At 43.9% G+C, this 23,819-nt stretch overlaps 1 protein-coding gene across 2 annotated transcripts in view; it reads left to right on the top strand.

Moving 5' to 3' along the window:
- SAP30BP (SAP30 binding protein) overlaps window positions 1-22,018 on the top strand; it is a 29,776-nt gene extending 7,758 nt beyond the window's left edge. For both annotated transcript variants that reach the window (XM_040081990.2, XM_040081991.1), the window contains 8 exons: window positions 8,437-8,479; window positions 14,928-15,016; window positions 17,399-17,490; window positions 17,943-18,003; window positions 18,538-18,589; window positions 18,985-19,043; window positions 20,219-20,303; window positions 20,931-22,018. In XM_040081990.2, coding sequence (XP_039937924.1) covers window positions 8,437-8,479; window positions 14,928-15,016; window positions 17,399-17,490; window positions 17,943-18,003; window positions 18,538-18,589; window positions 18,985-19,043; window positions 20,219-20,303; window positions 20,931-21,112 — 663 coding nt within the window. In that variant the 3' untranslated portion in view covers window positions 21,113-22,018. The remainder of the gene's footprint in view (window positions 1-8,436; window positions 8,480-14,927; window positions 15,017-17,398; window positions 17,491-17,942; window positions 18,004-18,537; window positions 18,590-18,984; window positions 19,044-20,218; window positions 20,304-20,930) is intronic.
- The last annotated feature ends 1,801 nt before the right edge of the window (window positions 22,019-23,819 follow it).

Below are 23,819 nucleotides of genomic sequence, written 5' to 3'. Positions count from 1 at the left end.
ACCTGTTTGTTTAAATACCAAAATTATCTTGATTTAAAGGAAAAGTGGTAAGTACTGAGAGCCAGTAAATGGGTGTGTGTGCAGTAACGTAATCCCTGAAATTAACTCTTCCTTTGATAAGGCATATTAATTTCTCTGAATTCAGCATGCATTCAGCAAGCCAGGTTCTCAAAAATGCTTGAACTTACTTACTAACTTTCATCTCTGGTCTAATTATTTTGCTCCGAAGAAGGGGAAAAATATGTTTGGGAAAATTGTATCCTTAACATGGCCTTGCATTATGCCTGGCTGTGAGCATACCTCTGTAAACACTTTCAAACCATGAACTGCACAGTTCCCAGGGTCGGGGTCAAGGTTAGAACTCCACTGGTTTGTTTCCTCACTCATTCCTTTGCCTGGAAGCACAGCCTGAAGGTTCCAGTGATAAGCACTGCAGTTCCAGATTCTTTTTCTGTGTTTTAGTTTCCTTTTAATGTAATTGTGTAAAATGCTGTCTGTGCTTCCAACTCTGTGTAGTTTTCCCTTGTTTTAGGTTTGAAGACACTTTTTCAGAGCTCTTTAGGGAGAACCAGATAGTTTAGAGGGGAGTAGAGTTAACTCAGCTGTAAATGCTGGTCTCTGCACTGCTGCAGTGAGTACCCAGACATGAAACCAGCTGATACCTGCTTCCCATTTTATCTGGGTGAACCTTGGTTATTGCCAGAGAATATCCCAGGCAGTCAAAGCTGTTTTGCATGCAGGAAGCAAAACAACATTTGGCATCTGGGGTTATTTTGCCCCTTGCCACACGTACTCCTGTCTCCAAGCTCTGTCTGAAGGGAGACAGATCACAGCCTTGTTGGGCTCTGAAACTGAAATACCTCCTGGAGAGCTCCTGGCTTCCATCCAGCTCTGGAGCTGTTTGGAAGATGAGACATGTCCGTGGACATGCTTGTTCCTTCCTCCCCGCCGGGCATACATGTTGCAGCAGACTCTTCACTCCCTGCAGTACTAAATACCAGGGATTATTGACACAGGTGTGGCTTGCCTTCCTCCAAAGAAGAGCCAGGCTTGTTCTGTTTGTCTTTAAACTTGAAGAAAAGTCCTTTCTGGAGCTGCTTCCCTTTGCATATTTCACCTGATAAAGGTCTGAGTTCTTCAAGTCCAGCTCTGTAGCTGCGATTATTTCTGGCTGCTGTTCTCAAATAGGCTGTTCTGATGTGCAGGTCCGTGCATGTCAGAGTGAGAGGCTGAGCAGTCAGCACAGATGGAGCATGGCCTCAAATACCAGCAAATAGCTGAAAATAGCTCCTTCCAGCTGCCTTGTTCTGGGTACAGAAGAAGCAAAATCTGGATAAATTCTGTCGGACCCATTCGTGGAGGAGTGAATGTCTCACTGAGGGCACTTGCTCTTATACCTTGCTTCTACTCCAAACCATGAAGAATTTTTAGTACTATGTGTTAGGGGAGAAAGCCTGTGCAAGAAGTTAATTTTGTCAGCTCTTGTGAGCCTTTCCTTTGCTGCCGTGACGCTTCAGAATTTTCACAGCCCACCTTCACCTTCTACTTGATTCTGCACTGCTACAAGCTGTAAAAAATGAAATCATCAAAGTAGCTTGACACTTCCAGCCTTGTCATGTCTTGCTGGTACTTTACCAGTGAATTTCTATTTCACTGCAGGAAGCAAAAGTGACTTGAAAGCAGAATTTTTGGGCTGTGCAGATCAGGGACAGGCTGCTGGGAGCTGTTGTGCTCCTGGAGCTGTGAAGCGAAGCAGGTAGCTTCGGGACCAGGCTCCACTGGGAAGCAGGTGTTATTAACTGTAGCTCCACATGGAAAGCAAAAGTCCTGGCACACATTTCCTTGACTGGAAATTACTCCTGACAAATAATCTTTGTCAAATATTGAGATAGCATATGTCAGGTGAATGGAGTCGAGTTTCAAAGAAGCTATTTAAAGGCTTTTTGCTATGAATGCTTCCTTTCTAAAGCACTTTCTCACTGAAATGTTTTGCCAGATCTTGGTTGGGATTTTTTCAGTGGGTTGGTTTATTACATTTCATTAATGAATGTGGATTTTTAGATGTAATTTAGCTGGAAAAGTGAAAGGCAGTGTCAGCTACACACATTTTAGTAGGGGATGTCTCAGGAGTTGACTCTGATTTGTTCTTCCTTCCCTTTCTGTCTGTGACTGTATCTCCAAACAGATTTGTAAAGCCTGTGCATCAGTATCACTGAAGGCTGGATATATCGGGGATTATTTTCCTATGGTGGCTTCTTTCTGAGCTGCTGGACTTCTCTAGGTATCTAGATCATGGTCCCTGCAGGTTTTTCTGAGTTAAATTTCTTATGCCGAACTGGGCACTTTGCCTGGAGCTATGTAGCAGAGCTGGCAAACAGGATGTGGCTGAAGGAAATGTGCTTGTTTCAAGCTTTCTCTTGGGATTCTCGTCTCTCACAATACAAGAAAAAAAAAAAAAAAAAAGAAGGGGTAGTGGGGGAGGAGGAATAAAAGCATTGTACTCCTGTTGCCTGGCTTTCCCTTCCCCAGACTCTAAATGCACTTGACATGCACTCTGCTGCCTTCAGCCTGGGTGCACACCTACCTCAGGCAGATCTGGGGAGCAAGAAATGAAATCGTTGTTGTCATGTACTTTTAATATTAAATGAGACTTTTCTGGTGTTCTGTTCGCATGAGCGCTTCTGATCTTTGTAGTGGAAAAGCAAGAACGTAATTGCTACCATGTTCCTTTAAAACAAGAAAAGAAAAGGGAGGAAAAAAAAAAGCATGATGCAGGGTTTGGGGTTCTTTTTCCTGCTGCCTGCATGATGTGGACATTTCACCTGTTTGCTCTGGCATGGCCATCATCACTATTGGCTTAGACAACTCTGCTAACACTTTCTGCTAAGTTATAGTTTCTTTCCATCATACTCAGCCAAGTGAGGCTGTTTTTGTGTTGGGACTACAGGAGAGTAGAGAATTTTAGTGGGAATTGTAGAGAGGAGGGAAAATTACAAAAGCTTGTTGCTGGCACTTGCTCAGATTCAAGAAATACACTGTAACAGCTATTACAGCAGCAGATCCCCTGGATACTGGAGGAAGGACTACTGAAAAATTCTCTGCAGTATCTTCAAATGAAACACTGCTTGACAATGATGTGACTGGTCTGTACATTTTGTGGCTGACAGTTTAAATTGGCATTAAATATATGTGCAAATGATCAAGTGAAGTAGTTGGGAGAGAGAAGAAATTCTGCAACACGAGAGCATTTGCTGGGGAAAAAAAAAATGGTGAGGGGGAGGTACTGTCTGAGCTAGTTGTTTTTAATATTACCTGAAAGTCAGTGGAAAAATCAAACTGTGGGGTACAGTTGGCTGCAAACCTGCCATCAACTTCACCATTCCTTGAAATTTCCTTAGTTAAAGCCATCAGGGTCTGGTTTTGTATCTTCTGCCTCCCTCTTGAACCATTTCTCCTGGCAGTTTGAAGTGCACCTGCACTGACATGTGCACCTGCTTCTGCAAGAATTGCTTGGATTTGTGTCTTGTGGCGACAGTTAATGCCAACAGTTACGTTGGATGTGAGCATTGTGCTGGATTTATGGATCTTGTTTCAGCAAGGATTTCGTGAGCACTGCTTTAAGTCAGTCCATTCTTTCCATTAAATAAAGCTGCTCTGGGCAAGCCTGTCCAAACTGGAATTCATCAGTCTCAGATTCATATTGTTTTGCTTCCTTCCTTTAATCTCTGTTCCATGCTGTGAGGATTGTGTTTGATTGTTTTTATTTTCCATGCAGCCTGAGCAGACACTGTTTTTTATGTAACTGGATGGAGACACTGTAGGACTGCAAAGATGGTCTGTATTTCACCCCAGTGAGGTGAAAGCTTCAAGCAAAATGCAGCACTTTCCTTATGTGTGTGTACACACGCTCCCTTCATCTTGCTCCTCTTTAACTGATGCTGATATATGAAAACTGAACCAGCACTCTGGGTGCTCGTGAGCCAGGCTCTTGCAGGCAGAATCATCTTGACCAGGGCTTGGAAAAAAACATTTGTCTTGGGAAAGTGGAAAAAATAAAAAACCTTTTCCTATACTCAAACAGGATTAGTAACAGCAGAATTGTTGTCTGCTGTCGGTGAGCTGATGTGCACAATTGTTCTTGGAAGCACAGAAATCTATGAAAAATATGCACTTTGGGGTTTTTTTTAATTCTTTGTTCATAGCAGCTTGTGCTCTTCAGAGTTTGCTCTTTATTGCTTTCCAGATCAGGGGAAAGGAGTCTCCCTCCTGCTTGTTTTTGTGTTTCCAGTCTTCTTCCAACTTGGCTCTGGAGCACTATGGCATCCCTTGACTCCTTTCAGTGGCTCTGTTGGAGTGAGGTTGTCTGGCTTTGGGCCCTTAAACTGTTGATCTTGTGAGATCAAGGCTGCAGAGTAGGTGGCAGCCAGAAAATCAACTTGCTGAGTGTATGATAAAGCACAGTTCTGCCTTTTTTTTTTTTTTTTTTTTTTTTTTTTTTTTTTTTTAATTTAAACTCAAGCTATAAGTGAATTTAAAGTTGCTTCTGTACTGATTTGAAGGGGTTTGGTTTGTGAAAACTGTGGTACAGGTGCCACTAGCAAGGTCTTAACCTTGCTATTTTTGAAATAGCAGAATTCAAATGGAAATGAGCCCTTTAAGTGATGCTTTTAGCTCTGGGATGCTTTACATCTCTAATAACTTCATATATTGACTCTGATAGGGAGATTTGACGTGAAATCCCTCCTGCTGGAACCACTCATCATTGATTTTATGCTCCATGTGAGATACTGATACATAACAAAGCGGGTATTGGGGATGTAATCTACAGAGAGATCACCTTTGCCTAAGTGGATTTAGGTAACTTCCCTATATAAAATACAGTCGCCTTCAAATTTTCCATTGTTTAAATGCTTTGGAATTCCTTTAGAAACCTCTCATCCAAGCATAAATATTTCTTCTCTTTCATAACCAAAAGGTAGCAGTTTTTCAGTATTTATTTTACCTTATTTTTCCACTTGGTGATTCTCCATTTCATTCCACTTAATGTATTAGATTGGTTCTGCAGATCTGTGGTTTTTATGCTGTCCTTCCTAATCAGTTCATTGTACTCATCGTGTGTCTCAAACTTAAATTAACCTAAGGGGGTGTAGAACAGCTCTTGTTGTGTGATTGCTCCACTGAAGATTTTTAGACTCCTTAAACCTTTCATCTGCCAAACTTTGGTTGAGTTGTTGATGCTTGCCTTGTAGTTTCCAACCATCAAACTGAGCAAATATGAACAAGCACTGTAGGAGAAGTTGGTCATCCATTTGTTTTTTTGAAGGCGTTTAAGAGGTTTGAAAGCAGCCCAAGTTAATGAAAAGCTGTGTTGATGTCTCCAGCTCGTTCAGGATGGAGCAGTGGGTGGAGGTATGAAGGAACTCATCACTAAGCAAAATTCTTATCCCCTGGGCAGTGAGGTGTGGCTGCAATCCAGTGCTGAACGTGTTTGCTTTTGCTTGGTGTAGCTCTGGGCTCTCTGATGTCTTGGCTGAGGCCTGAGGATGTGGGGACTGGACTTGCTGGAGCAGCTGTGGTGGGAAAGTGTGGGCAAAACAGTGGAGCCTGATAGGACTGGCTTTATTTAGCCTGTTATAAATGGGACAGACTCAAAGGATGCAAATTAAAGAAGAAAAATCTGGTGAAAGCAAACTTACTGATGATTCTGGAAGTTTATAGAGCATAGTGTTTAACACAGCTGACATTTCAGAGATCTTTGTCTAATATAAGGTACATGACAGGAAAGAGTTTGGCCATCAGATTCTCTCTGAGCATCTTAGTTCATGTTTCCTGAGAGCTGTGTACTTATGCTTGGTACTAACTCCAGGCACACAGGAGACTCGAAAATGGGCCTCTGGAAAAGTCAGAAATGCAGCACAGCCCCTTGCGAGTCTGTTAGTGGCCCTAATAAGTGGGCAGCCTTTTTGGGGTCATGTGGCCCATGTCTAATGCACCTGAATTTGGCTGTGCCTCTGGGTTGCTTAAATACCTGCCTGGCAGTATTGCTGTTTTGGGGGATTATTTCTCTTGCTCTTGAGGGCAAGTGGGCAGAAGGAGATGGGGAGCATAATGGAACAATAAATGCAGTGCTGGGTATGAGGAAGGATCGAGAGCTGATCAGGGACATATCCTGTCTCTTCTACTTCCCTCTCAGTTCCACTTAAGACTTTCCAGAGATAAGAGTGCAGGATATAGTTTAATCAAGGTTGGAGCTAAAGCAGTTCCCTCCTTTCACCTCAACAAACATTTGTTTATTATCTCAACCCAAGGTGAAAAATTTGTTTATTATCTCAACCCAAGGTGAAAAATCGTTTGAATTGCCCATCTAGCCAAGCTACCCTCCTGAAAGGGAATGAGCACCCTCCTGAGCACATGCATTTACTGCTGGTGAGTCACTGTATGTGCCTGGACAGATGTTACCTTGTGTCTGCAGCTCTGTGAGCTTCTCCAGCCTCCATGTTCATCTGGATTTGTCCTCACAGCCCATCAGTTACCACAGAATTGCTCCCACTTCTCCAGTGCTGACCTGAAGCTCAGTCTGTGAACTCCCCATCTATGTAGGTTTGTGGAGAACACAGTCTGGATTCCCTGGATTCCTGTCCAGTGCTCTCACCAAAGGGAGCTACTGCTTTGGCATACGTTTTTTGCTTTGAAATGTCATGTTCCTGTGTAAATTTTTCTCTGTCTGTGTTGATGGAGGCCCAGGGAGAAGAGCTGTTAATGCACACACCAGAGGCATTGTCTCAAAGGGGTTGGAGCTGTGACACTTCAGCCCATCTCAGAGAGGCCTGGGGCCAGCTGGCCAGGGAGAAGATGCGTGTTCCTCTGTGTACTTCTTTCTTTTTCTAAAATAGCTTTAGCCTTGTATTTTTGTGATCCAAGTGTACTAATGCAGAAATAGTGCTTTCCTTTTTTTTTTTTTTTTTTTTTGTGTCTTCCATGAATGGCTATAAAAAATGCCCTGTAGCAGTTAGTGCCACACAAAGAATTTGTTTTTTCTGCTTCCAGAGGGCTTTGGCTTCTCTGAAAATGGGTCATTTTCCAAGTGAGTTTGGCACAGGCTGTTCCCACATCTGGCTTGGTGACCTCAGTGCTCTCTCCTCACCTGATGCACCTCTCACCTGACTGGAAATGGAGGAAAGGAGAGGGTCAGGGAGCGGTTACCAAGCAGCAAGGAGGCAGCATTCTGTCAGTGTCAGGTTCAATGAATGGCTTCAGTGTTTGGAGGCACTGAGGAATTTTGGACAAACAGTCCAGTGAGTCACAAAAGGTCTTTGGGAGGGAGGCAGGGGGAGGGGGCATTGTTGGGATACAGCTGGTACTGTTTCAGAAACTTTATTTGTGCTGAACTTGATATCGCTTGTGACTCTCCTGGGATCTCCCAGAAGCACCAAAATATTTGGGTGTTGGTCTTAGTATGGTGAAACCACATTTAAGCGTGTCTTATCCTACAGAGTGCCTCCTGCTCAGCACACTGTGCTGCAAACATCTGCAAATGAAGTGTCCTTAGTTCCTATAACCAGGCAAGGATTAGCTGCGTGGAGATCTCCAGAGCACTGCAAGCCAGTGGATGTTGCCCTTGAGTCTCTGGTAGAGCAGGTTGGGTGTATCACTCCTGGGAAGCAGCAGCAAGAGAACTGACAGTGAAGTGGGGTCATCCTTCTAAAATAGGAGCGGAGGATCTGCATCACCTCCACACTCCCTGTCAGTTTGGTTTGGAGTGGATTTGTCATCCAAACCCTGCATGGCACAGTGGCAGAGAAGAACTTGCCATCACACACACACATCTGGCAAACCTCTGCAGCCTGGAACCCTGCAGAGCTCTGGGAGGCTGGAGAGGCTGATCAGGAGCTGCCCTGAAGTCGCTGAGCTCTGGGAGCACCTGGGCTGGTGTCACATTCCTCTGGGGAGTGCGCCAGGCTGGTCCTGCTCCGAGCACTGGGAGTTGCACAGCCTTGTGGTCGGCATTCCCAGGACTAAAGGAGTCTCCTGTGGGCTGGACCCAGCCTGTGTTTACCTAACTCGAAAACACTGGCTCCTGGTTGGTGCCCAGGAACAGTCACCAAAAATGAAGAATCTATGGTTTTATCTGTCGTGAGGAAAGGCTTTGAGTATAGCAGTTTCTGTGGAATTCCAAAGGAGTTCAATGTCCAAGGCCTGTTGAAACAAAGCCTTAATTCATTAAATTTAGCTTTGCAAAGAAGTGGAGTATCCTATTAGACTTTGACTTTCCATAGTCCAGACATTGTCCTCTTATCTAATAAATGGAATTTCATTCTTAATTTTTATTCTCTTGTCTCAGAATACAGTTGTAAATCTGTAAACAAATAAACAGCTTAGCTTTTTTGGTTAGAGGCATAACTTGACTAAAATCTGTTTCTTCCTCCTTTTTTGCAGGAATTCTCAGAAGTGGAGAAAAGAGATCCTCAGGAGCTAGTTGGTAAGTTCACTCTGAAGTATTTATTCATAGGTTTTTTTCCAAGCTAGACCTTTTAAGTCCCACCTTGTAAAAAGCATCTTCTCTCTCCCTGGCAATGGTGTGGTCTCAATTACTGCCTGAATATTTTCAGTGAACTTTTCTTCTGGGAGAAAGGTTTCATGCCTAAAAATATGAAAATAATTTCATGTTTAAATGTATGTAAAGGGCAGTGTCGGTGTTTTCCTAGATGAGCTTAAAACCAATAGTGTAGCTCTGTCTAGACAGAGCCAGTGGAACCAGGAGTGATGACTTTGTTCTGTGGCTTCCAAAACTCAACAAAAGTATCCCCATTTAAATGTGAGCCACTTGGAGATTCACAGCTGTGCTGACATAGTATCGTGTGTTTTCTAATGGTTACTAAAACTTACTTGATTTTCGTGACATCTCATTTATTCATTGCACCATTATCAGATTTGGAAAGTCCTGGATTGTCAGCTTGAAATACAATCCTCTGCTTGCTCTCTTTGGAGCTGCACAGAAACTGGGTTTTATATTGCATTTCTGACTGTCTTGAGCTGATGCTCTGTTCCTGAGGTTACTCCTGCAGTTGTGTGGTATCATGTAATAATATTGTTAAGAACTAATGAGTTTGGAAGTTGCTTCTCCTCTCCAATCAGTTTACTATTTCACCCATAAAATGTGACAAGTGTAAATTAAGATGGTAAATACTCAGCTGCTCAGCTGTGACTCCTACAGCAACCATCACTGAATTCTGGAATTTATAAGTCCTTTTTAGTTGGCCTGCCCTGACTTTGCAACTGCTCTATTGGATTTTTTGTCTTTAGAGGGCAAAACTGCTTCAACCAATCTCATTATCAAATGCAACAGAAATCTTTCTCCAGCCTACTCATCTGCCTCAAAATGCCCCCTGGAAACATGGATGACACAAGAGCATTTGGGGTAAAAAGTTCAGCAAAATCTCTGGAAGCCAACTGCTCTTTTCCTCTGTATTTTACAAACGGGTGAAACTGCGCTTGTGAAGCAATGTAGCGGGAAGTCCTTAATGAAGGTGTAAGGCTCAGGTTACAATTCTGTTAGTCCCCTTTTCCCCCAGTCACTGCCCAGACTGGATTTCTTTCCCTCCTGATGGTCCAGACTTGCACATGGGTTTAAAAGCAGCGCAGGAAACACTTGGCAGTGTCACAACTCACGGGTGAACAGTGTTGGAGAGTCTGAGACCTGGATTGAGGTCTCTGGAATCTTATCTTTAAGATCCTTTCCCAACAGCAGTGTGCAGGTTGGCTTTGTGCCAGGCTGTTAGAGGCCAGCATACTTGCCATGCTGGATTCTGTAGGTCTGTTCCATTAGACCATATCTTATCTAGTTGAAAATGAACTGTTGCAAGAGACTTACGGTTGGAGTAATGTAAGAACCACTCCCTTTCTTGTGAAAGTCCATGAAACTTGGACTTTCACAGTTAAAATTCTTTAATGGAAAAAAGTACAAGATTTTCTGACATAAAGCAAGTAAGTGCTCCAATTGGGACACCTCAAGTTTTGTCTGTCAGTCTGTGGAAGTCAAGGTCCTCCTTGGACAGTTTTCCACAACTGCTTTTTGGATTAAAAGCATACAGGCCTGCCCTTCTCAGAAGATAACCCTACATTTTTCAGCATCACCTTTATTAACATCTGTGATTGTGCAGTTGCTTAAGTATTAAATAAATGTAGGCTCATGCCAAAAGCACTGTTTGTGTTTTACCTCCCCCGGATGCACGATAACGTTGGAGCAGCTCTGGGAGTGGGAGCCAGCTGGGATCCATCTTCACTACTTTTTTTTTTATTGTTTTGTTTGGGGGGTTTTTTTGTTGGTTTTTTTTACCCTGTGAGGCTCCCAGCTGGATCCATTCCCTGATGTGCTTAGTGCATGCTAGGTGAGCACTGGAGTTGGCACAAAGAAAACAGTAGGGTGAGCTGCTGGAAAAGGGCATGGTTGTCCTGACTTATGCCAAAGTAGTAATCACATAATCAATGACTGACAGAATGAGAGGGAAGGTTTCAGCCCCATGGTTGAGAAGGAAATACGTGTGAAACTTATTTTCATAGATTTCTACATCATCATTGTCCTTTGGGGCTTTTTGTACTGTTCTGAAGAGTTCATGATGTTGCCACAACATGGCATTTGCTGTTTCCTGCAGCCTTACAAAATAATACTCTTAGGATGCAGAGGTTTTTTTTCCTGAAGTTCTTTGCAGCGTAGTTATTTCCCTTTTGCATCGTAAGAAATATTCTCTCCAGCCCTTGGGATATCTCAGCACAAAGTCAGTGTTCATAAGAGCAGAAAGTAAGGCTGAGTTGCAGGTCTCCCTCTGCATTTCTCAGCCCACGGAGCAGAAAGGGACCTGGTGTCCTTCCATGGATGGGTGACTCACTGGCATGTTGTTATCTCCAGTTCTTCCCTCTGATTTGGGTGCTCTGGTGCCAGGAAATCACAACCCCCCCCCACCCTGGGTTATGCCAAGCAGCCTTGACTAGAGTGCCAGGGAATGCAGTTTTAGAGATCAGGCACCACCGGTTTGCAAGTCTCCAGGGGAAACCCTTGGGTTTTTTTGTATAGCGTGACCTTTAGAAACAAACTGGCACCTGAACTGTCTCTAATCCCTTGTAGCTGCTTCGAACACAGCATAACAGTGACCCCTGAAAGGGACAGGAGTTCTTCATCCTACCTGGGAGCAGTGTTAATCCAAGAGCCATGATCCAACCATGTCTGTCCTGTACTGCCAGCTCCTGTGCTCTGTTATTTTGGCTTTCTCTGCACTAGGAAAGGGTTCCTACCCATCTGTAGGAAACAGAATTCCTGTGTGCTCTCTGGCAATGTCTCCAGCACAGCCTTTGGACTGAGAGCAGTCATTTCCTTCTGGAAGTGGAGCTCACAGTTTGCACTGTGCCACTTCCTCTCCTGCTTTGCAGATTGTGTCCTGCTATTTGATATAGGTCACATTATCTATCTCAAATTGAAGCACATTAATTGTAGCATTTCCATTTAATTTTGTGACTCACCAAGATCTGGTGAGCAAATGTCCTTCACTGACTGCTGAGGTGCTCAGTCTTTGCAAGGTACCCCCTAATATTTGCCTGTGCTTTGGCCTGCTGTGCATGGCTTTCCTTTTCCATATTGCATGTGCTGACTGCACAAAAAGCTACAAATACCTGTTGCTTGTGCTGATGAAGCACATTTTTAGGTCAGATTGTGGAAGGAGACTAAGCACCAGCAGCAGGATGCTTTCAGGGGGAGTGGTCCCTGCTTTCTTGAACCCCCATCTGACTCATGGGATCTGCTTCAGAACCTTAGTTCTTTGTCTAAGAATCTGATTGGGGAAGATATTTACTTACTGTGAGCCAGAATCTGGGTGTGCCTGGAGTGATTAATTGTGCCAACAGCCACTTCCTGAGGTCCACACTTGGAGATCCTCTAGGCTGTGAGCCTGCAAATTACAGGCAAACTAGGGGCTGAAGCCAGTGTCACTACCTGTGACTCATGTCAATGTAAAACTTTGATCTTGGCAGGAATAACAGGATGCACAGAGCAGTTGGATGTATCCTGTGAGGACACACCTCGTTGTGAGCTGTTCATCTCCAGTTATTGCTGTAGAGATGGTGGAAAGCTGCCCTTGGGACTTGTAAAACACAAAATGCTTTATACAGGAGCGTATGGCCATACATGCAAGTGCCAGGATTATAATCCCAACTGCCCTTTCCTCTAGGGGAAAAGATGCTGTGGATTCAGCCGTTCTCTCTGTTTGGGGAGCGAGTTTGAGGACTGCTGGAGGGCATGGATAATTTGTACTTTCTTACTCTAAACAAGCCCAATGGGGTTAAACTCACCCTTGAACTCATCCTTTTCTTCCTAATGATGTGGCAACTCAGTCTGGCTGCAAAATGATGAGATAGCTGAGTAATGCTGCAAGTTTGTGCTCAGTTTGTGAAGTGCATGTCCTGCCTTGCTGCTGGCAGTGTTCAGTTGCTGCCAGCTCTGGTGGGATTGTAGGAGGCAAAGATTCCTTAGTTCCAGTTCCTTGTAAACCATTAAAAGATGCTTCCCCCCATAATGTTGATAAAGGATTGTTTTCACAAGGCTTTTCACAAAAGAGGAAATGAGCACCAAACCTGGAAAGTCATGCATCATAATATATTGTCTCATTGGGAGCTCTTGTTCTGCCTCCAAAGTTTTCCTTTTCAAGGGGGCTTTGAATAGATTTCTGAAGATATTCACATGACTTTGACTTTTTTTGCTGGTAAAACAGAGGTCGTGTCCAGAGTTGCTGGGTTTATACGAGCACATAGTTCCCCTTCCCATAAGTGTTTCGTTTCTCTGTGGCTCTCTGCAAAGATAAGGTAGCCTGTGGGAAGTCTAATGTGGAGCTAGGCTTGATGTTTTTTAAGTGCTTTCTGTTACCCTGGTTTTTCTGAGCCTTTTGATTTTCTTAAATGGGGTCAGATCTTTTTAGTTACTGTACAATATTAGAGCAGTTTTCTACCTTTTCCCACAGATGTAACATAAACAAATCCCTTGTTTTTCATTCTCTGTCCTTTGTTTGCATATTTCTAACCTGAAAACAATTGTAACTGACAATTGGTCTGGCCACTGAGACTGAGGGGTGGAAACCCCAAAAAGCCAATCTTCTGCTAGATTGTATAAAATCTAGCCGATTTTATACAATGTATAAAATGTAAGAAATTTTATTTCTTACAATGTATAAAAAGTAAGAAATGTATAAATGTACAAATTTACAAATGTATAAAAAGTAAGAAATAAACAAAGGGGTCTCTCTCTGCCCTGTCTCAGCTTTGAGGTGGAAGGAGAAACCTCTGCTCTGCAAAACCTCTTGTCTGCATGTGGCTGCTTTGTGTGTCTCGGTGACAGCTTTCTTTGCCTTATAAAGTCTGGATTTAATGGTTTTGTTTTGTTTTGTTTTAATGTTTCTGCTGATGCTGTGAAAGGAGAGAGAGCAGTCCCTTAACCTCTTAAGCCATTAATCAGTTTTTACCTTTCCCAGCAAGCCTTTCATGCTGTGTGTTGGCCACACTTCTGTGCCTTTGCCACTGTCTTTCTGGGTTTCCTGAAGCTCTAATTATCCCAGAGGCTTCCCCATCCCACCAGCAGCTGTAACCTGTAACAAATGTGTGCCTTGTTGTCAGGGAGCTCCCTTTGCCTGCCTTTCTTCGGGGGCTCTGGCAAGCTTTCCTCCTTCCATAAAGGCTCCCACTTGGTAAATGCCAAAGGACACTTTTTGTTCGTTACTGGCAACTGCTGAAGAATTTAACCCTCAGCAGCATCTTGTTCAAACAGAATGAGTGGTTGCCTGCCAGCTCTGCCTCTCCAAAGGATATTGTCCTTCGTGCTTCTCATTTTTACAAAGGGCATGGAAACTGTGGCAGCACTGATCATGTGTGGTGTTGTTTATCTGTAGCCTCAGCTCTCCAGAGTTCCAACAGCCCTGTCTGGCCTTTGGGTCCTCCTGGCCTTTATTCAGAGGAGCTGAACTCTGGGTGCTGGAGCTGCAGCTCAGGCAGTTTTACTGAGGAATGTGTAACTGGGGAGCTGCACATGTGAAAAACTTGGTCGATGTGACTTCTCTGTTGCTCCCAGGTCTCCTGTCTGTTATAGAATAACCCTGGGATGTATTCCCTGGACAAATTATGCTTGAAAACAATCCCAGTTGCTTAAATGGGGCACAAATCTCTGCTCCAAGGCTTGGCCAGAAATCTGCCTGGGTTTCCCATAATAGTGGGAAAGTAGCAAGCAATGGGGGGAAATGTTGCCATTTCTTTTGCTGATAACTCTGTAAACTAATCTTTACAGGGCAATCAGGTACTTTATTAGTATATCCCAGTACAAACAGCTGTGGAAATTTGGCAATCTGGACTGGGCTGTTCCCAGTCCTGCAGGACGAGTTGTTCTTTCTAGTAATAGTCTGTCTCTGTAAGCAAAGATCAAAGTGCCTGTTAAGGAAGTGTTAACTTAAGGATGAAATGTAATTTCTTGTGGTTAACTCTTGACAGCCTTGGGGAGCATTGTTCCCTCCTTGAACCATTTTGGTTCATCCAGGTATGTCCTGAGCTAAATAGTCACCAGGTGATTATCTCCCCCAAAATGGGAAAGAGCCAAACTGCATAAACTTGATCCTGTGCTCCTCCACGTGCATGGTCCAATTCTCTCTCCAAGAGCGCAGGTGTCAATAAAACAAGCATCACATCCCTCTTCTAATGACCCAACCTTTAGATTCTGTAGTTGCTTCTTGCTCAGCACCTTAAAAACACCACAAGTGCCAGTTGTCAGCATTCTCATCACCTTTGTCCTGGGTTCCCAATGAGGGAGTGGTGCTGACAAAGACTCAAAACAAATTTGATGACTTGTATGGCTGAAATTCACGTCAGTAGTGCCAGAACTCATCCCAGTTTGCTCTCTGCAGCTTCTTTTTCAGAGAGAGTGCGGAACATGTCTCCAGATGAGATCAAAATCCCTCCTGAGCCTCCTGGCAGATGTTCGAACCAATTGCAGGTTGGTATAAGTCCACTTCATTATCTTTTTTTTTTATTTTAGAAGACTTGTAGTTCAGGGCATCATTTGGGAACCCTTCTCAGTAATTTTGCACAAGGCAAAGCTCCATCATTAAAGATGGGTTTTACCACACTGAGTTTATGAATGCACCGTGTTAAGGCTTTACAGCAGTCCTAGTTTAGGAATCTCAAAAGTAGCTTTAAGCTGTTTTCCAGCTTCTGTGGGTTATTTATGCTTTAAAACAGCTCTTGATCCCAGCAGTGTCACAGAAACAATGTTTACTGTCAGGGCTGCTTCCCTCTTACCTCAGCAAATTCAGCTCCCTTGCAAAGAACAAATTGTTTTTCTACACAGGCCCGAAATCCCCTAAACTGGAATAGTTGAGGCAGCAATGCCTGGATTCCTTTTCCACCTACATGTCTGTGGATGGTAAACACTTAGAGGGAAGGCTGGTAGCTTAGAGGCAACAAAAGAACACAAATGCATGTTTTCTCTGGTGCACACCCAAATAACAGCAGTGACCAAGTTTGCAGTAACCTTCTGTGTTCTCCTCACGGTGTGCAAATGAAAGAGCAGGGACTGCTGTCTCTTAATGCACACTTGAGTTTTAACTCTGGTTTTCTGTCCAGCAGAAATACAAGTAAAGAATCATTCCTGGACTGCTCTAAAAAGTAGCCCCTAACATGCAGTGGTGATTCAGAGTGACTCACCATCCAGATGATGCTTTCTTCTCCACACACCGTACCTGGGCACACCCAAACCTCCTCTAGTGCTGTAGGAGGATTTTACTGTTCTGACATCAGCGAACAGGAGTGTGTTAGACCTGAGGAATGCACAGAGCTTGACAGAGCAGACAGGATAAAGCAGAATTTTCCCCCTTTGACAGCAGTTTAGTGTGTTACATCAAAGGGGGGCTTGTCCTCTGTTGGCAGGTCAAACCACATCTTAGAGCACTCTGAGAAAGTAGATGGGATTGTTCCTTAGTTTGCTCTTTTGTCGAATTCTTCCTCTGATAAACTATTTTGAACTCTGCCAAAGGGAGGATCTCTTATTATAAAGTTGACTGAGTAGTTGCCCATCTGTGGACTTGGGGAACCTGATTGCTACTCCATGGGGAGGGGATAAAAGGGAATACCTATTCAATCATTCCTACTCCTAGATTCGCCTTTTTGCATTTTGTTCCTTCAGACCTCACAATGTGTGTGCTGGTCGTGCAGGTTGTGTCATTTCCTCTTGCTGATTTTGTGACAACCTGATGAAAATTTATCTTACAAAAGTTTTTTTAAGGTCGTTGAGTTTCATATCAGTTCTTAACAATCCTCCTTTATTCAGGCTGCAGCAAGCCCTCAGACAATAGTCAGCTCTGTTTGACTGTCCAGGGAGGGAGACATGAAGTGACTTATCCAGAAGCAACAAAGGAAAATTGACTCAGCTTCTCCCATCCTGAAAGACTGAAGGCCCAGCCTCTGGTCTTGTTTTATGTGCCTTGTACATGAGAAATTTCTGTCAAAAAGAAAAGATGGTGGAAATTACAGAGGATATTTTATCAGTACCACTTAACTCTCTGATCTGTCTGAAAGCTCCTTCCTCTGCTGTCCCTTCACCATTGCCAGAGTAGGAATACTTTTGCATACTTTCATCCTTGCTGAGGAAGGAAAAAAACATGTTTGATTTGAAATCTTACAGCCTTTTTGGAGAGTAGATTGACATCTGCAACCTGAGTCAGTTAAGTTGCCTTTGGCATGAGCTTGTGCCTTGTGGTTGATGTGCAGATAGAAGCTGATTGCAAAGAGAAGCTGATTCCATCTGACTGTACCAAAGCAGGGATTTATGAGCACATTGTTCCTAAGAGCATTTGGCTGCCAGCAGGGACCCCCAACAATACCTGATGGTCACACTGGGTTTAGTTGTCCAGCAGAACTTGGCTCTGGCTCTGTCTGGGTAACAGATGAGCAGGAACTTTGCCCTGTGGGCAGTGTAGCCCAGCTGCTGTTTCTCAGGTGCTCACCTGAGGCTGCAGGTGGGTGTTGATTGTTGCTGTGAGTTGTGGGAGAACCTCTGAATTTCAGAATTTGCTTCCCTGTGTTGTGGCTGTAAAGGGAAACAGCAGACTGAGAAGGAGGAGTCTGTGCCTTATATGCAAATCTTTAATCACTAAAGCCTTCAGTAAGTGCAAAGATAATTCCTTTACCAATCAGACACTCATGAAGGTACTTCAGACATTCAAAGAAAAAGTGTTTCTTAAGCAGCCTAGCCCTGGTGTAAAGGTGAAATCCCAGATCCATTCAAGGAGGTCACTGGTTCAGTTGGCCTCTTGTACACTAATCAGCTGGTGTGCTGCTGTTTGTCACCCTGGCTCACCCTGTAATCTTTCTCCTTTAGGATAAAATTCAAAAGCTGTATGAGAGGAAAGTGAAAGAGGGCATGGATATGAACTACATCATCCAGAGGAAAAAGGAATTTCGCAATCCCAGGTGAGCCACCATCTTTTCACGTGACCACAGCACCACAGTGAATTTGAGGAATTTTCTTCTGTGTTAGAGTAGTAGCAGAAGGATCCTGAGCAGGAAGAACTACTGCTTCCAAACTGTCTCAATTTTGTGACTGAAACAGTAAAACTCTTCTTTATGTTTGGTAAAGCGGTGGCTGGAGTTTGCGTGTTGGTTAAACTTTAAATGTGGAGGCTTGGGCTGAAGTACTTTAGAAGATGAGACTGTTCTGGGAGCTCGGAGATGTTTTGGGGAATAGGAAATACTGTGGATAATGGGGTGTCAGATCCATCATAGCAGGTCAGGTGTAGCTTCTCAGGTTCTCATTTCGCTTTGTAGTGTGAAGAGGTGGCAAACTCTCTGTTGACACATCTGAAACACTTCTGTTCCCTTCAACCTCCCTGGTTCTGTTCTGACCTCTTGCTTTTCCTTTGCAGCATCTATGAAAAGCTGATCCAGTTTTGTTCCATTGATGAACTCGGTACAAATTATCCAAAGGTGAGGGGCAGTGCCTTTGACTGGAAAAGGAGTGGGTAAAGGTAACACGGAGGTGTGGAGTCTCACCTCAGGCTTTCTTGAGCCTGCTTGCTTTTAGAGGTCCTGTAAGGCAACCTCAGTCTGAGCCTCTGCAGTGAGGTGAACGTTTTTGTGTGGCACTGAGCCTCAGTGCCTCAACCTTTGCTACAATGATTCTGCACAAAAACTGCTGGAGTGTGGAGGTCTGAATGGAACTCCTTGAGGGGGTAAAGAAGCTGAGTAGCAGAAAAATGCATGACTTACCCCAGCATCCTTTTTGCTTCAAAGCTGTTTCTCCATACACAACAGAACACAGTCCCACAAAAGAAAGTCTGATGGGATCTTTGTGTCACTGGGATACAGGAAGAAATCAGTGATGATTCTCATTGTCACCTCTGATTATCATCAGAGAACAGAAATAGATAAAACATTTTTGCACTGGGTTTTGTGTTTCTGTGGGAATAGCCCTAATCTGATTTCTTTTTTTTTTTTTTTTTTTTTTTTTTTTTTTTTCAGGACATGTTTGATCCTCATGGCTGGTCAGAGGATTCATATTATGAGGCATTAGGTAATTCCAGGAAGTCTCTTTTTTTGTCCTAGCTTAGGTCTTTGTGTTTTGTACTTAATTAACTGCACTGGAGTCTTCACTTTCTGTATAAATGAGAAGTCATCACATGCTGCTCTTTAATGACTCCATTCTGGTTGGATGTGCCTGAATGTTATTGATGCTTCATCAGTTTGGAAAGACTTTTAATTTAAATTGGTTCTGCGATGTTTTCATCTCTCAAATCATTAAATTAGTGCTGCAATGCTTTGATTAAAAAGCAGCAGTTGCATTCGTGGCAGTTTAATTTTTCTATATAGAATTTGAATCTATTTTTTTTTTTTATTATGGGAAATGTGTGAATGAGAACTAGGGAATTTTACTGTTCTTAGTGCTTCACATCTTCTGCTCTTTCTCAGCTAAAGCCCAGAAGATTGAGATGGACAAATTGGAGAAGGCCAAGAAGGAACGCACAAAGGTACCTACTCAAAACCTAAAGAGATGCAGGTGCAGGGCTTTTGTTTCTTTCCCTGCTGAATTTCATTCTATTGCTTTGCTATTTCTACGCTAAAACTGCTTGTTTTATCCCAGATCTCTCCTTTCTTCTTGCATGTCTTAACCTGATCTGTGCAGTTTGGGAAATTTGCCCTTCCTTATAGGTCCATTTATAGGTTGTTTATTCCACTGGGTTTCCTGCTGTTTTGCCAGTATTTTTAAACCAGAGCTCTAAAAATGGCATTCAGTAAGTCAGATACAGGCTAGATAATGAATAAAGAACAGCTTTTTCCTTAATTTATGACATTTTGCCTGGTGCCTAGCTTAGTTAAAGTTTAATTTCCTCATCATGTCTCAGTGTGAGACAATACCTGCATTCTGTTCTCCGTGATATTGCCTTGTTGTGCCCAATTTCCAGAAAAGCTGGGCCTGTTTTAACTTTGTTCGTTTTGTGACAAGCCCAGTTATTCTTAGATACGCCCCAAAAAGAACACAGACAGGCTTTGGAAGAGATTTCATTCTTGTCCTGTGTTTTCCTTAAGCCAGTGACTGGCATTAGAACAAATCTAATGTTAGAGATTTGCCACCTAAGCTGCAGAATGCTCCTTCCATCTCCAGTACATGGAGGGTTTTTCGTGCAGTGCATGCTGTGTCTTGCTGCTTCTTTTGGTTTTTTGCACAGTAACCCAGGTATCTGATCATGCCCTTGCCCAGATCTGCAGTTCTGAGGCTGCAGTGCTGTTGGAGCTCTTGTTGCCAGGTTTCCTGCTGTGATGCAGTCACAATAAATTGTGCAAGCAGGGGCTTGCCTTGCATGTTCCTTAAGGGAAAATGAGTAAGTGCTTCTAACTGCATAAATACAGTGTTTGATGAACAGGATCTATCCTGAGCTGTATCAAATCTTGTGCTTGTTGACAAACACATTTTTATTGTATCAGACTTAGGAGGTGGGTTGCAGCTTAATTAATCCTTAATTCTCATGGCCTGAGGTCTGTGTCTTCCTGCATGATGGGCAGCTGAGAGGCCAGTCCAATGTCTTACATCACATTAAAGCTGTTTTTAAAAAACATAGTGAGGTGCTGTGGGTTATAAAAAAGGCTGTGTATCTTCATTTTTTTTATTTTCTCCCCTTTCTCCTGTGTGTCTCTCCCTTCCCAGATTGAATTTGTGACTGGCACTAAAAAGGGTACAACAACAAGTGCTGCTTCCACAACCACCACAACATCCAGCACCACTGTGGGAGGTAAAGAATAGCTTTCCTTAAGCTGCAGTAATGCTGGGATTAGTGCTTCCTGAAGCCTCCTTATTGATGCTGTAGATAATGCAAGGGAGTGTTTCTTCTAAGGAGTGTTGGACTAGCTTTCCTCTAGTCCCTGCTGTCCTTCTGGAATGAAAGACTGGGGCCAGGTGGGATAGTGAAGACACTTTCTAGTGAGGCAAGAAACCTGCTGCTGTCTGTAGTTGTAGAGTGTTCCTGTAACCAGTAGATTTTGAAATTTGGAGACACTGGAAATCATTCTCCTGCCTTGGAAACTGAGGGGAAGGGAGAAAAACCATTGGAGGCTGATGAATGTGTCCCATGGCTGTAGCTGGACGAGTGGGATACATGGGCTCTGTTGAAATTAAATCTGCTGTCTCCCCTTTGGCTGGAGTTCAGGTCTAGAGTTGTACTCTGACTCCTGGTACCCCAAAAGTTGCCTTTCCTCCTCACCATTTACTGCCAGTGTATCCTGAAATTAATGTGCGGGCAATCTGTCTAGTCAAGCAGTGGGATATTAAGGGTTGACAGGACAGGGTGTTAAGAAGGGATTGATGACTTCTAATGTAATGCTAATTAATCCTTGTGTGCTTGGTTTAATCAAATTCACAGATGCCCAGAAGAGGAAGAGCAAGTGGGACTCTGCCATCCCCGTAACAACGATAGCTCAGCCCACCATCCTCACCACCACTGCAACACTGCCAGGTGTTGTCACGGTGACAACCAGTGCCAGTGGCTCCAAAACCACGGTGATCTCAGCTGTGGGCACCATTGTGAAAAAGGCCAAACAGTGACTGCTGTGCTGGGCCTGGAGCCTTGGACTTGTCGCTGAAGCCATTGTCCTTGGAAGTGAGGGGTGGCTTTCTCCTTTGGTAAAAGATGATGAGATTCTTTGAAGCAGCCCACAGTTCAGCTTTGGAAGGCTGGGGGCAGGAGCAGGATGCCAGCTGTGTGCCCACAGGAATGGACCTCTGCCTTTGCTTGCTGGGGGAAGAACCAGGCTGCCTGTGTTGTGCTGAAGGAAGGTGATATCTGAAGTCAGCTTGTAAAAGTTTGCTTACTAATTACTGCATTGGGGTCTTACCTACTTGAGAGTTTGCTTTAGGGGGAAAAAAAGAAAAATTAAAAGGGCAAGCAGGGAAGAACTGTCAGTGTTAACCCCTGTGTGTTCCAGGTGGTGCTCCAGGGCTGCCTGCAGCCTGTGTAGGTGCCTCCCTCCGGAGTCAGCTCAGTTGTGAGGGAGTTAAAGCAGAGACAACCACTCAGTGTCTACATCCACATGTGTAGCAGAGACTTGAGGCAAACTACATCAGTGTGTGTAGGCTCACTCTTTGTTCTAGCACTGACACCTGTACCCTGTGCTCTCTGTGTAGTGACCACGTGTGAAACTGTGGAACTCTTGAGGAAACTGTGCTGGAACATCCTGTTACTGTCTCACAGGGATGGAGATTTCTATGCAGAACCCTCAAGCTGTAGAGGTTTGATTTGTGAGCTTGCTTGTGGACTCACAAAGACCTGTGCAGAAAACACTTCCATTGCCACAGAATGAGGTTGGAGAGCAGATGAGCAGAGGATCCTGTTTGTGATGTTGTCCATCTTTGTTTTAGCTCGTGATGTTCTGTGAATGCACACATGGCAGTTACTGCTTGCTCCACTGTTGTGAAAAAGTATTTTCAGTTGAAAATTTTGTTGTATAAAAATTGAAAAGTCTTTAAAAAAAAAAACCCTGGTGTCATTGATGTATCTGCATTTCTTTAAATTTCTATCCAGAGCCTCTTTGTCCTAGCATATAAGCAGTGATAGAAGAGATGGTTGACAGATCAGCAAAAGTGTAAGTTTCTTAAAATTCAGTGGTTTGGGGTTGCTTTTTCTTTCTTTTTTTTCCTTCCAGTTTTTTTATGTAGCTTGTGTCCCTCCTGATCAAGACTTTGTATTTATGGAGACTTAAGAAATAACAGGTTGATATCCTGCTTGTTGATAATCCTGTTTTTAGACAGGCTAGATTTTTTTAGATTTTAAAATACATTAAGCACTTTGTCTTGGTGGTCATTTAAGCTTAAAAAAAAAAAAAAAAGAAAAAAAGCATCTGTGTATCCAGGGATGTTCATGGGAGATAAACCAGAGGGCTGATGTGACTGTAGCATGGGAAGTTGGGGAGATGGTGGAATTGCTCTTTTTAAAGCAATAAAATATTGAAAGTCATGACAATAGTTAGATGGAAACACCTCCGTTAATTTGCTTTGCATTGGGCTGCTGGCTTGGGTCCTGCAAGCTTATAAAGGTGCCTTAACTCCATCCTCATCCTGTGGAGTAACAACTGTGCCCTGACACTGTCACTGGGGGTAAGCACAAACTGGGAGAGCCTGACGAGACCACCTTAATTAACCATTCTTACTAGTTAATCCCCTGTCAGCTCTTGGTGTTGAATCCCACTACAGAAGGTACTGAACATTGTGTAAATGTATCTTACTCATGTCACACATCCTGGCACCCCACTCCTTCCCCTCTCCATGTGCCCCATAGTCATTCCAAACCTCTGTGTCTCTGTGGATTTTAGGATGAGCACTGAGAAGTGGTGGTTCAGCTCCTGGTTTGCTCTGGCAGGCAGGGTGTGGCACTGACTGACACTGTCCAGCATCTGGAGCAAGGGGAAAATGCTGATCATGGGGGGTTGATGCTGCTGCCTGAGGGATGAGGAGAAATCTTCCTGGGCTCTGCTGAGCAGAGTTGCCACGAGACCCCTGGAGCAGCAGTTTCCAGACTCCTGCAGTAACAGCTCCTGCAAGAGACCTGCAGGACTGGGCTGTGCTCTGGCAGTTCCCTCCTGAGCTCCCAGGAGTCAGTGTTTACTGTCCGCAGTGGAGAAAGCAGCTTGGAACAGGTGTGGTTTGGGGTTTTTTCCCCAAAAAGCTGGAGAGAGGATGCCCAACCCCTGCATAACAAACTTGCAGGCAATAGCTCACTGCTTATTTTTGTCTTGCATGTTGTATTGGAGGTAATAGATGGATACTCAGGTTGGAAATTGCAGTTCTGAGGGAAAAGCCTTTTTTCCAGCTCTGAAAATGGGATTGGACAGGTTGGTGACTTGCACTGGGCTGTGGTCAATCAGTGCCCCAGAGAAGCTGGATGGAGCATCAGGTACACAAGGGTGATGGTCCTGAGGGAAGAGGATCCTTCCTGGCCTGGGAACTGTGGCTTGAAGCCCTCAGAGAGGAGTTTGGACTGGTTTGCTTTGGAGCTCTGGCTGTGTGAGCCCTGCTGAGGGCTGGGGGGGACCTGCTGAGTGTGTCAGTGCCTGTGTGCTAAACAGCCCTCAAGGACTGCAGCTGTGCCCCAGCTGCCCCAGTGTGCCCTGAGGCAAACTCAGAGCTGGCACAGAGAAAAAGTTCCTTATGCTGTGTAACAGTGACTGCTCAGGCTGCACTTGTGACTCTAAAAGCTAGATACTTGTTCTTACCTCTCCTTCCAAAGCAATGCTAACCATACCCAGGAGAGTAAAAC

Source organism: Hirundo rustica, chromosome 18, assembly GCF_015227805.2.
Source record: "Hirundo rustica isolate bHirRus1 chromosome 18, bHirRus1.pri.v3, whole genome shotgun sequence".
Classification (NCBI taxonomy): Eukaryota; Metazoa; Chordata; class Aves; order Passeriformes; family Hirundinidae; genus Hirundo; species Hirundo rustica.
Note: the sequence above shows the minus strand (reverse complement) of the source record. Positions and strands in the feature narration are given on the sequence as shown.